This window comes from Mustela nigripes, chromosome 1 (assembly GCF_022355385.1).
Source record: "Mustela nigripes isolate SB6536 chromosome 1, MUSNIG.SB6536, whole genome shotgun sequence".
In the NCBI taxonomy this organism is placed as follows: domain Eukaryota; kingdom Metazoa; phylum Chordata; class Mammalia; order Carnivora; family Mustelidae; genus Mustela; species Mustela nigripes.
This window is the reverse complement of record NC_081557.1, coordinates 175,052,002-175,065,024: the sequence shown is the minus strand read 5'-3', so window position 1 is coordinate 175,065,024 and position 13,023 is coordinate 175,052,002. Positions and strand designations below refer to the sequence as shown.

At 33.2% G+C, this 13,023-nt stretch overlaps 1 protein-coding gene across 20 annotated transcripts in view; it reads left to right on the top strand.

Annotated features, from left to right (window-relative positions):
- CAMK2D (calcium/calmodulin dependent protein kinase II delta) overlaps positions 1 to 13,023 on the top strand; it is a 333,039-nt gene that overhangs the window by 280,766 nt on the left and 39,250 nt on the right. For 3 of the 20 annotated variants that reach the window (XM_059377541.1, XM_059377590.1, XM_059377533.1), the window contains exons 11-16: positions 84 to 167; positions 624 to 666; positions 4,483 to 4,520; positions 5,884 to 5,916; positions 8,861 to 8,920; positions 10,926 to 10,967. In XM_059377541.1, coding sequence (XP_059233524.1) covers positions 84 to 167; positions 624 to 666; positions 4,483 to 4,520; positions 5,884 to 5,916; positions 8,861 to 8,920; positions 10,926 to 10,967 — 300 coding nt within the window. The remainder of the gene's footprint in view (positions 1 to 83; positions 168 to 623; positions 667 to 4,482; positions 4,521 to 5,883; positions 5,917 to 8,860; positions 8,921 to 10,925; positions 10,968 to 13,023) is intronic. The other 17 variants (XM_059377573.1, XM_059377563.1, XM_059377628.1 and 14 more) reach the window with 7 other exon arrangements.

Genomic DNA, 13,023 nt, shown 5'->3' with positions numbered 1-13,023 from the left:
ATTAATGCAGATTTGATGAAGTTGAGATAATGTAATACTTAGTATGTTTTCAATATCCTAAGTTTCCTTTCTTCCTCTTCCAGCAACGTTCTACTGTTGCTTCCATGATGCACAGACAGGAGACTGTAGACTGCTTGAAGAAATTTAATGCTAGAAGAAAGCTAAAGGTAAGTAATTCTACATTTTTGTGGGGAAGTAGACTTGGCAGAGTGAGAAAAGAGATTCTCTATGAGAAAACAACTTTTCAGCAAGACTTTTAAATGTGAAGACCTCAGTAGTCCCTCTTCTTCTGGCTCTTCAGAAAATGGAATAGCACATTGGAAGTTAAGTCTGCAGTGAAGAGTTAGAATCTCTGTGCAGTGTGTGCTGTGGTTCTTCCCTTCGGAGGAAAAACAACTGTACAACTTGGAAATTGGAATCTGGCCACACACATGAGGGCAGCCCCAGCATTATGTAAGATATAAACCTGCTGCTCTCAGGAAACAAAAACCAAAAACAGACAAATAAAAATCTCCCAGCTGAAAGGAAGGCTAGGAGAAGATATGTTATCAAAGACTGTTTACTTATCAGGACAAAGATTGGCTTAAGCAATATTAATTTCATATTCTTTATTTTTCTGACAGGGTGCCATCTTGACAACTATGCTGGCTACAAGGAATTTTTCAGGTACATGTATTAAGAATTCTCCTTATTCACTGCTCTCTTCTTTAGTAATCATCTTAGAATTAAAGAAAAACCTAGTAATAGAAAAACACTGTTGTTTAGGGATAGCAAATATATGGCATGGATTCTTTCCACACAGCGCCTGTCATTAGGAATCCATCTGGGTACTATCTCCACAGAGACATTAGGCATGTGACTGCACTCTTCATGAGAGCTCTCAAGCAGTCCCTCCCCTGGTCAGTGCCATGCAGCCTGTGAAACCCACCTGTCATCCTAGCTGGAGTACACACAAGTTGAAATATGTACTTCCTGCTTTTAAAACTCAACATTTCAAACCTAGAATTAGTTCATTGATATTACATCAACTAATAGCTATAAATAAAAATTTTTTGTCTCATTCTCATAGGGAATCCAGTTCTCATAGGAATCTCATAGGAATCCAGTTCTCTACCCAGTTCTCTTAGGCCCAAGTTCTTTCAAAAGTACAGTTGTATCTTGGCACACTATAAGAATGGTTGCATATTTCAAAGGTATCTAAACTCAAGAATTGACAGAGGGCCCTACCTCACAGTAGTATCACAGGATAATAAATGTTCCTCAAAATGATTCCATGGTAGAGAAGTGAGTTGGGGGAAACTGGAGGGGGAGACAAACTGTGAGAGACTGTGGACTCAGAGAAACAAACTGAGGGTTTTGGAAGAGGGGGGTGGGGGGTTGGGTGAGCCTGGTGGTGGGTACTATGAAGGGTATGTATTGCATGGAGCACTGGGTGTGGTGCATAAACAATAAATTCTGGAACACTGAAAAGAAATAAAATTTAAATAAATAAATGATTCCATGCTAAAAATAATTTTTTAAATAAAAGAAGCTAAGCCATTTCTTTATTATAGGAGTGGACTTTCTAAAATGGACATAAATATGTCCAGAAATTACTTGAATTTTGGAACCCCTTTCTTCAATAGATTATCACAAAGGACCATGTTTTCAAAAATCAAATTTTGGTAAATGCTAATTAGTCTTATGTATGGGGAGGAACTGAAACATCAAGAAAGCTGCATTTGGTGAAGTGCCTGTTGAGACATGGAAGGATTATCAAAAAATTTGCCAAAAATACTACCACTTTACTTTGCTTACTATTTATATAAGAGAGATATGAGACATCAAATTATCTAACTATTCTTCAGTGATTTCTCCCTGTACATATTTTTTTTTTTTTTTTAAAGATTTTTTATTAATTTATTTGACAGAGAGAAAGATCACAAGTAGGCGGAGAGTCAGGCAGAGAGAGAGGAGGAAGCAGGCTCCCGCTGAGCAAAGAGCCCGATGCGGGGCTCGATCCCAGGACACTGAGATCATGACCTGAGCCGAAGGCAGCGGCTTAATCCACTGAGCCACCCAGGCGCCCCCTCCCTGTACATATTTAACTCCTGAGTATTATAGTGCTATCAGGTGATAATCCATAACCTTATCAGATGTTCTTTAACCTTCTCAACCTATTTTTCATTACTGTTCCTGACTATATTAAATGGTCAGCTTTTGCCCCCCATTATATTTAGTTATATATAATGTGAAACTGTAGGAGGCTTTCCAAAGGCTCCCAGTGACCTGTTAAACAGCAACAAAGATGAGAATACAATGAGTAATGCTACAAACTGAGGAACTGTGTTAGTCAGATGTATGTATTTTGTCCAGTTTGTTTGGTGTAATAAAACGTTGTTACTGCCTTTGTCAAGTTACCTGTTTTATGAACAGTTGATTAATATAGTTGACATTTATATGGGTGAGTTCAATATCATCTCATTAAATATTAACTAATATATACTATATTCAAATAAACATTTCATTGTGGCCCAAAAATTAGTGAATTAATAAAAGATAGGATGATTAACATATTTTGTTAAAGATAAACTAACCTGAAAAAATCTTTAATATTTTGTATTTTGTTAAAGTCTTAAATACACTCTTAGGCATAAATTGGGCCTTCTTAAATATATAAAACACTCATGTATAGAAGCTTTCTGTGTACATCACATTTTCCTTTTCATCATTGTGTAAACTAAAAACTCATGACTAATGTGTGAATTTTATATTGTTTCTGATGTCTTAACATGAAAGGCAAACTTTTTTTTTTAATCCATCACTTCAAAACCAACTGAATAACTTTGGACTGAGTTACAACATCTTGTACTTGATACTGCATTTTAGTTTTGAGTATTTTGTTCATTCTGTTTTATTAGGAAACATGCTCTTTATAGTAATTTGTCCATAAGTATATGGTTATAAAGTTGTTTTTATTTTTTTTCTTTTCTCCCTTTATGTGGAATGTATTTCTTGTGAGGTAAGGTGAATAGTAACCAAAAGGGACATTTTTGCATCTCCCAGGCCAAATCCCTGCTTACCCTGAATCATTGTCTTCTCTTTGCTTGCTATTGCAATTTCAACTATTCTGAGTTTGCTTTCTAACCTATTAACTGCCACAGGATTTACTTAATATTGCTTTTTAACTCTAGGCAAATGGTATTATAGCTAAGGCAACTATTCTTACAATGTCAATTAATAATAAATTAGTAGCTTTGTTGCTAAGGACTAAATATAATTAACATTTTTGTATTTTAAATAAATTTAAAATTATACCAAAGTGATATCAAAATACTATCCCAAATCAAATGGATGTCAGGAAATTACATGTTCATGCAGTTCTATTATAGCTAGGTATTTCCATTTCAGATGCCAAAGTCTATACTGATACACTAAGTAATTATAAACATACATATATATAATATATATATTTTATACATACACACACATATATATAAAACATTAAATGGAAACAGGTGTATACTTTGTCCTGCATATTCATAAGTGTTCTACACTTGTACTAATTGTCATTAGCATTTACATAATCTGTTCACTGTGTATGAATGTACCCATTCATTAAGTATTTTTTTTTAAAAGATGACTTCACCTTCTGATATACTCAAGAAGCTCAGTAACAGAAAGAATGCTAAAAGCTGTGCTTGGAGAAATTGAAGTTTCATATGAGACCATATACTTCAGCGGTTCTTTAATTTAGTGGAAGATTGTGTTTTGTTTTATATCTTACCTCAAATTTTACTATTTTTAATTTTTTGTGTAAAAGGCTTTTGCTTATGAAAGCCTTATATTCTGATTTTGAAGTATAAAGGAAGACATCGTGCCTTTTTTTTTTAAAGGTCCTATGCTGTTTAAAAATTTGCTCTTGACCAATAATATCCCTCTTATTTTAAATACAATTAATATCAATTTTTGTAAAAATGAAAGCTCTGATTTCAAATTCATATATTTTAAAAGGGTGTTATTTAGTCAAAGCAAATTTTCACAAATAAATTTCAAACCTTTAGAAAGAGGGGCTTAAGTGGCAGAACTGACATGGTCACCATACTTGTGGTATGAATGAACATGTAATACAATCTGTCAGCTAATGTCTGAAGACTGAAAGCAACTTTCTGGATTACAAAAGCATAGTCCAGTTAAAGTTCCAGTATCCTTTTCGCAACCAACAGTGGAATAAAGTCCAGTAACATAACTGGCAAAGTGTTCAATTATATGCAATGAACTAAATAAGAATTTAGTGCTAAATTTGATATGGCAAAACTAAGAAAAGTGATACTGTATTTCAATGTCCTGTAAGCTCGTGCTCATCAGTGTGACCTTGATAATTTGGCATATGTTGGCCATAACTCAGTAAAGGTGGTAGGAGGAAACAATAATCTGGTTTGTTGCCTGGCATGGATTTCTGTGGATAACTCACTGAAATGATTTTACTCTCTCATTTTGCAGCAGCCAAGAGTTTGTTGAAGAAACCAGATGGAGTAAAGGTAAGTTAAACTTAAACAGGTGCTCCTAAAATCATTACTGACTTTCAGATGCTGGATCATTTTTAAATGTTAAATTTAATTTGTGAGTTTTCACAGCTTGTATTTTTTATAGTTCTTATAAAGGATACAGGTTGAAGTATAAAATAATATGTAATGGTGACGAATATGTATGGCAAGAAAAAGTATATATTTTCTATTTTATTATAATTAAATAATCTGACAAAATAATACTTTTATATGGAGTTGTAGAAATTGAATGTCTAAATCCTCTCTGCTTTACTACAGTCCTGAACTACCGTAGTGACCTGAAAAATCAATGAAAACCAAATGCTTTGCAAGTAGTTATGCTATGCTCTTGAAGTCTGCTGAAATGTATAACCTGAAAAAAAAAAAATCAAGTGATAGGGTCTGGGAAATTAAATGTCAAATGATTAAATTTCTCTGCTTGGGCAGTTTTTATAATGGTCTTAATTGTTCTTGCTCTTCTATCATAAGCAAGGTGACATACTCAAGGTGAATATTCTGAAAAATTATAGAAAAATTTTCCAAAAAAGATAACAACAGGATCTTTTGGCCTTCTTGGTTTTCTGAAGAAAGTAATACGACTTATTTTCTATTGGTTCTATTTTGTTTCATGGGAATTTATCTTTGATTGAATGTAACCTTATATTTGTATTATGTTTGTTATCTTTCTGGAGTATTACCTAAGTATTTTGTTTCTTTAATCCTTTTCTTTCTCTTCCAATGACAGATGTGTACATTCCTCATGAACACTTAAACATTCTTGGGAATTAGTTAATACTCTAACATTTGAACTCGACCTAAAGTTAGTTGGTCAGTTCATTTTGAAAATATAACATAGAAAATCATTTATCACATCTTATGTTCATGCTCAATCATTTCTTCACCTTCTGTGTATGTGTGATTTGGGAATTTCCAGAGCTGTGATTACCATGTACTTGTGATTCCCATTAAGATGGCATTTGCCTTTTACCAATTGCTTTCCTCAACCTGTAAGGTTCTCTTCCTTCTGCTTAGTCTATTCAGTTTCATTAATGATGGTTGATGTTGCCTTTTTCCCAATGTTACATTGGTGAAAGTGTGATATTTTAAATTTTCAAAATGTTTCATTGTGTGTTTTTCTGTACCTTTCAGTGATGCAGAGGCCACAATCCCTATAAAGATATTTATTTTTACTACTATCCTTATATAGAAAGAAACATTTCCAGAGCTTTTTTTCTTGTAGACCACTTATAGCTCCTCTTTAAAGAGAAATTTATTCTGTGCTCCTTGCTTTGATACTTTAAAAATTCAACCGGTCATATTTTTTTTCTTTTCCTTTCTCTTTGACTGGTCAATTCAGAAAAGGAAGTCCAGTTCGAGTGTTCAGATGATGGTGAGGATCTCTATCTGCCAGATTTCTCCTCTTGTGAAAATTCACACTTAGGAATAAAAACAGTCTTATTTACCTAAGTTAGTTTAAGTGGAGAAAGTATAGGACCATTACACATCAGTGTCAATTAACTATCAAAGCACAGTACCCACATTCACATAATACTGTTAATCTTTGAAATTGAATTTCTAAAATATGTAAAAAGTTCATACTTTTATCGATGTGCTATTAAAGGATCTTTTATAAGACCAGGGTCCAGTTTTCTTTTGACACTGAAGAGATCATGATGTAGTTAATGCCTGTTTAGTAATAAATGAAAGAATACTCTAGGATTAGTTTTAAGTGATGATCATGATTACTAAAACAGGAGTTATTTTTAGGTCAGATACACTATAATGTATCTACCATGAAGTTTATAAATAGTGTGAAAGTAAGCTTACAATGGACCCATCCTAGTTAAGCATCTTATAGAGGAAACATTTATTAGCCTCAAAACTGAATAACCTTAACACCTGAGAAATAAAAATATCTTGCCCATGCCTCATAACAGTAATTCAGTGAATTACTGAAATATCTGGTTTGATTTAGTTTTGTTAAAGAAAAATAGCTTCCATAACATGAAATAACTATATTTCATAAACAGAAGTTTTTATGTTTAAAAGACAGCTTATAGTTTAACTCCTACTTAATATTTGACTCTTTAATAAAAAAGAAGTCCTCCTAGTCTTTTACTTAGAAGTTCTTTAACTTAGAAAACTTTTACTTCTACTTTTACTTAGAAATTCTCCTATTATTTTTCAACTAATTAATTAAAATTACAAGTACCTTCAAAAGACTTCCCATAGTAATAAAAGATCATTAAGTTTATCTTTACATTAACTTAAAAAGTTTGTACTGTACATTTAAATACAATTAAAAGTGGTGGTTGAGGCTCATATTTAACTCCTATTTGCCATGTCTGACAATAAAGCATAGCTCGTCCAGGAAGAATGGCCCTCAACTGGAAAGGTTGACTTGGTAGTGTGTATACACTGTGCATCTGTGTGTGAATGTGTCTAGGGGTGTGTGTTGTATGTGTATGCACACATTTGTGCAGAGAAGTATGTGTGCATAGGTGTGCATGTGTGACGTTTTCACTGAAAGAAATCAGTTCTTCACAACCATTCTAGAAAACTATCAAGTCTCTTCTCTCAAAACAGAAATAAAAGTATCACAAAAAAAGAAGTAAAAGTATCTCAATATATTCCTCTTTTATTTTTTGTATCCACTGATATAAACTGAATATAACATAATAAATACATGTGGTGCTTTAATTATAAGTACTTCTGATCATTTGACAAGAAGTCATCTGTGTTTTGCCACATACTCTTCCTGATAGGAAATTGTGTGCGAATCCCTCCTTTTTTATCATGTATTTCATACTAACATAAGTACTAAATTTTGATCTCTTCTTAATAGATTCCATTATCTCTTATCTCTTTCTGGATGTTGCACAAATTTGATACTAAATTCTGTACACTTTTATGTAAAGAAAAATTTTAGACCATCTGCAAAATAGAGATTGATGGTTTAACATTTAAAGAGTTTTTCAGTAAAGGGCACCGGAAGTTTTCTCTTTTCTTGCATGTCACAGAGCATAATGCTATAGCTTATTTAAATAGTACTGATACCAAACAATCACACAAATGTGAATAAATAGAAAAGCAAAATATTATATACCTGAATTAATTTCTTTAACCTTCTATGTTCTTCCCAGAAGCAGTTTCAGTATGATCTTCAGGTATAAAATACAAAAGAAAAAACCTCCCAGAAAGTCCAATTAAATTGGTGTAATTGCTTATAAACTCATTTGGTATTCATCTGTTTTATACAGTATGTTTTTCTTTTTGAGACCCTTAAGAACATTTATACTAAAATTATGGGATGTGTTCCTTTACCTAATAATATGTAAAGAAAATAGTAGATAATGTAGTATAAGAGAATGAATGTTAATTAATAGTTCTGTTTGGTAACCATAATGTAAGTTATCATACATGAGTTTCAATGAATGTTGACTATTACTGTTTAGTTTTCGATCCTTTAGTGCCCAAACTCAGTTGTATTTTCAAGTTGTCACTTGCCTACCTTGATTTTTCTCTGTGCACCCATTATAATACTTATCGACGCCTGAGCTGCTTTCACAATGTGGCTTCCATTGTGATATGATCTTTCTTTAAGGTCAACCCCAATATGTTAAAGCAAAGGAGTGATATGACCAAACACAATCTTCAACAGTAGCACTTTGAAAGAAAAGCAAAGGAGTAACACTTCGTCAAGAAACACAGTGTTTTCCTCTCAAACAATTGTGGAAAAGGTCTTTTGACATTCAGAATATAGTAAAGAATTCAGTTTGCCCATTTATAATTGGAGATGTGTTTTTTTAAAGAGGCCCAGATGTACCATTTAAAAAATATAAAGCATGCATCTCATCAGAAGATAGAGGTTTTGAATTGGATGCCTACTAAGCAAAGTGATGATGGCTTCTCAGAGAAAGACGGTCTATGTGTGACTTCAGGATCAAGAATAAAAGGAAAAAAATAAGTGTTCATAACAGAGAACAATTGGAAGCGGGGAACAGAATCCACCTTGAAGAGTGTGAAAATGTTTATATTTATTTCATACTCTAAACTTGATTTGAGCTCCACTGAAGCAGTTTTTTGGTGGCTAATGTGCCACAGCCAAAGGACCCAAGTCTGTTTTATCATTCCACTGTCAGAGACATGGTACTAGCCTGTATGACGGTAGAATTGATTATTATTTTTGTCAGATATCACAGTGTCTTTCACGTTCATCCTCAGTGGCTCTTTATTTTCAAGTCTGTATCTCCACATAGACGTGCTGCAATATAGAAACATTAGCTACGAAGGGGTTTAAGGCATCTCTGTTTCTATTTTCTGCATACCTACAGATAAACAACAAAGCCAACGTGGTAACCAGCCCCAAAGAAAATATTCCTACCCCGGCGCTGGTATACCTGGACTCTTTGTAACCCTTCTTAAGTTCTTTATTGTTTTTGTTGTTTCTCTCATTTGCTTTCACTCTATAGATACATATATTATATAAGTACTTTATTTTGTTGGGTTTTGTTTTGCTTACAAAGATAATGAGAAAAGTTCATTTCGTTTCTTTTTTGTTGTTGTTGTTAAGGTAGTTGCCAAGCAGTGTGTTTCTAACATGAGATGATCTCATTTCATTGTCGAACATTATTCTGATAGCTGTGGTCTCTATAGTTGAAACTGTTGCATGCTGTTTTATAATACAGTAGAATGCGCTTTGGTTGCTCTTAGCTCTTCTTCTGATGGTAGCGCTAGATGATGCAAAAAACGGTTTCCTCCTTTCATGATAGAAATATTGGCATCAAGGAGAGCTAAGGGGATTATTGCTAGACAACAGTAATGTAGACCTTATTCAGAGTTCCCATTCCCTCTTACTAAAAGACAGCAGGGCTTTGTAAGACCTCACTTTTTGAGATAAAGAGGCATTGGGTAATTCTGAGCTTCTTGTTTGCTGTTTAAATGATCACTGTTTCACTTTAATCCAAAGAATGAAGTGTATAGCAGAGAGCTTTGAATGATCAGTGGAAACGAGTTTTGCCCCTTTTAATCAATTCACACTATTGACAACTAAATCATTTTAATACTTTGAGACAGTGTTATGTTAAAAGTCAAGATTTGAATACTGGCATTCAGTACTCTGAGTTCCATAATGGTTTGTTCAAACTATTATATGTTTTGATACAGGTTTTCTGAAGTAGTTCTGATTTTTTACTATCCTCTGTACTGTTAATTTTTAATGAATAAAAAATAGTAAGGGATTATTTCACTTGGGTTAACCAGAAGGTTCAGTTTAAAAACACTTAAAGGAAAAAGGACATATCAAGACAGTGTTATCTATGAGTAGAAAACAATGTCAATCACACCTCTCGCCAGGGAAAGGAAGAAAGGAAGCAGTAATTGTGTTCTTTGTTATGGCATAAACCGTGGTGAAGAGGAGATCCTAGAGGACAGAAGAGTGCTTATAGTAGGAAAAAATTTTCAGTGGGCTGCAGTAACTCTCAGTTACCAAGACATCATGCAATGAAAGTGCCAAGCATGCCAATAATATATGGACACTGAATCTTTTTTAACATCAGTCATTTGAGTGTTATTTTCCACTTGGGGATGTTTCTTCAAATCTCTGGTAGAAAGCAGAAAGGAATAATATTTTCTTCTTAGTAAAGCATGACTTTACAAGCAAATCTGTATATGTAGTCCATAAAGCTAAAATTTATTTTTTAGGTATAAATTAGCATGGCATTTAATAGCAGTTATGTCTCAGATTATAGTGATTATATGATTAGTCCTAGAATCCTTTAAATGAACCTTTTCACTATTCCATAGAATTGCTAATGGACTTTGGAAATACATTCTTTAGGATAGCCTTTTTTTTTTTTTAAAGCAAGGCACAGTGTTCTAGATTTTCAGAGTATATATCTGTGTATTAACTATACATTACTAACTATAGTGATGACATCATAATCCATTCTCAAAGATGCACCTGAAAAAAATTCCTCAGAAAGGATTCAAGATCATTTTAAAGAGTTCTAATCTCCAATGTTCTTGGTCCATTTTCTATTAGGACACACATTAACAGCCTACTCACTAAAGAAAAAAGGAAAGTTCTGTTTCAGAACTTTGTGAAACAGTGAGTGCCTCTTTAGGTCTCCAAACTTCAAAGCCTTGTCTGTGTACCGATCACGAATAAGGTCTTTTGCATGCTGCTGCTGTGTACTGAGGTATCCTATCTCATGGGCTCATCAGGGAGATCTTTCATCAGTGGTCTTGTCAGCTGCTACCTCTGACAGTAGTTAACATCGCTTATGCTCTTGTCACTATTTAGTTTTGTCAGCTGGCTCACTCTGCTCTGTCCCTCACACTAGTAAGAATGTACTTACCAATGCGAACTGTTTCTTTCTCTATTTTGTTCTCACTCAGGAGCCCCAAACTACTGTAATCCACAACCCTGATGGAAACAAGGTATTCAGAAAGAATCAACATCATCTTGCTTTAACAAGATGACACATTTCATCAAATATCCAAAGCAAAATTCATTATCTAAATACGGGAAAGAAAATTCTTACCCTTTTTCTACCATACTTTTTTTTTGCGGGGGGGGGGGACCTCATTTATCTAGAATTTTACACATATTTCTTTCAAAACAAAAATGAATGACATCTTGAAAAAGAAATGAATGGAACCATTAGCCAGTAAAAGTCGGGTTAAGCAAAGTCTTTATGTCAAGATGACTGTGTATCTTAAGCAATTCCATCTGGTCTTTTTTTTTTTTTTTTTTTTTTTTTCCTTCTCCATGCCCGTTTGTGCATTGTACTTTAGTTATATTCTGCATGAAATTTTAGAATTTCTTGCTATCTCATTTCACTGTCTTCAAAAAAATCAACTTGAGTTCATTAGTGTTTGTTTAAATTTAATGTTGCTTTTGAGTTTTATCTATTCTGTTGTCATAGTGCTTTTTCTGTTAATTCCCTGTTGGTGTTGTTTTTGTTGTTTGGCATGAAATTGAGGATAATCAGGAGGTTTCAGTTCTTATGAAATGTTTGTTTTTGTTGAGTTATATGCATTTCAGTAACATATTTAACCACTTATGCTGAAAGAAGACTGTAATGTTTTCTGTCTGTTATAGATTGTGTAGCATGTTAACTAAATAATAGTACTTGTGTACATGTCTACAGGATGAAAGGAGACATTTTCTGAACATATTCCATGTTTCCAGTTTACTAACTCTCATATATTATTGTATCTCTAAGGGAAGGAAAAAAATATTTCATCGATTTTTCTCAAATACTAAATATAGTCACAGGTCTAATTTCTCCTTACTCTTATCAACAATGTTTAAGTCTTAGAGAACACATTTCCTCTGGTTTAACATTTAGTTGATCAATATTAAAATCATTAAAGTAAAAAAAAAAAAAAAAGTCAAGTATTCTTTAATATGAGATGTGTTTTATGGTCATAACACAAAATATGTTAAGTCCCTAAAAGACATATAGGACTCACGAGCATCATATAGGAGAAAAACTTTTTAAAAATATCATTAGCAAATGAAAGACCAAGCATAACAGCTGGAGTGGATACTTCAATAGTTCTAGCTATATCATTTGTAAGAGTTGCTGCATGACATTTCTGCTTACATGAATTCATTTACTTTTACAGTGCATGGGTTTACCTTCATCTTGAGTTTAAATTTGAACACTAGGCCACATTAAGAAACGCATGAAGACTATTTGCTTTTGTTTTGTGTATATGGAGAGCTTCTGGATACACATTTAATTAGTCTGTCCCTTTGGCTTAAATATTATATATAATATTTATATAAATTGATTGCTTTTTTGGTTATTGAATCTCTACAAGGACACTGATTGGTATCTGCATCATTTTCCAAAATCTGTTTTTCATCACTGAGCACATAGCTCTGGATTGGAAGTTTGTTTCCAACTTCTTTCAGCTCTAGCCTTTAATCATTTCAAGTAGATAATTGTGTTTTTCTTATGAATACTACTAAATTTCTTTGCTAAAAAATATTTTGTTAGCACATTATTAGTGGAAAAAATTTATCAAACCATTTTAAGAAACTGTATCTTAATACTGGCAGTTACAGTATCCTTTTAACTGTGCTTATTAATCTTCAACTTCATTTTTAGTTTTACAAAGAAATAGCTTTGTCTTTCCATTATGGGAGCGGGTTTCTTATTGATAACAGCCAGTTTCTAATTAAGAAGTGGATGAAAAAATCTAATTGTCCTTGAAAGTAAATTATTCATATAATTCCATTGCGCTGATCACAAACATGGAAATTCTTGTTAAAAGCAGTTTCAGGGCACCTGGGTGGCTCAGTTGGTTGAGTGACTGCCTTCAGCTCAGGTCATGAACCCAGAGTCCCAGGATCCAGTCCTGTATGAGGCTCCCAGCTCCATGGCGAGTCTGCTTCTGTATCTGACTTTCTCCCCTCTCATGCACTCTCTCTCTCTGAAATAAATAAATAAAACCTAAAAAAAAAAAAAAAAAAAAAAAAAAA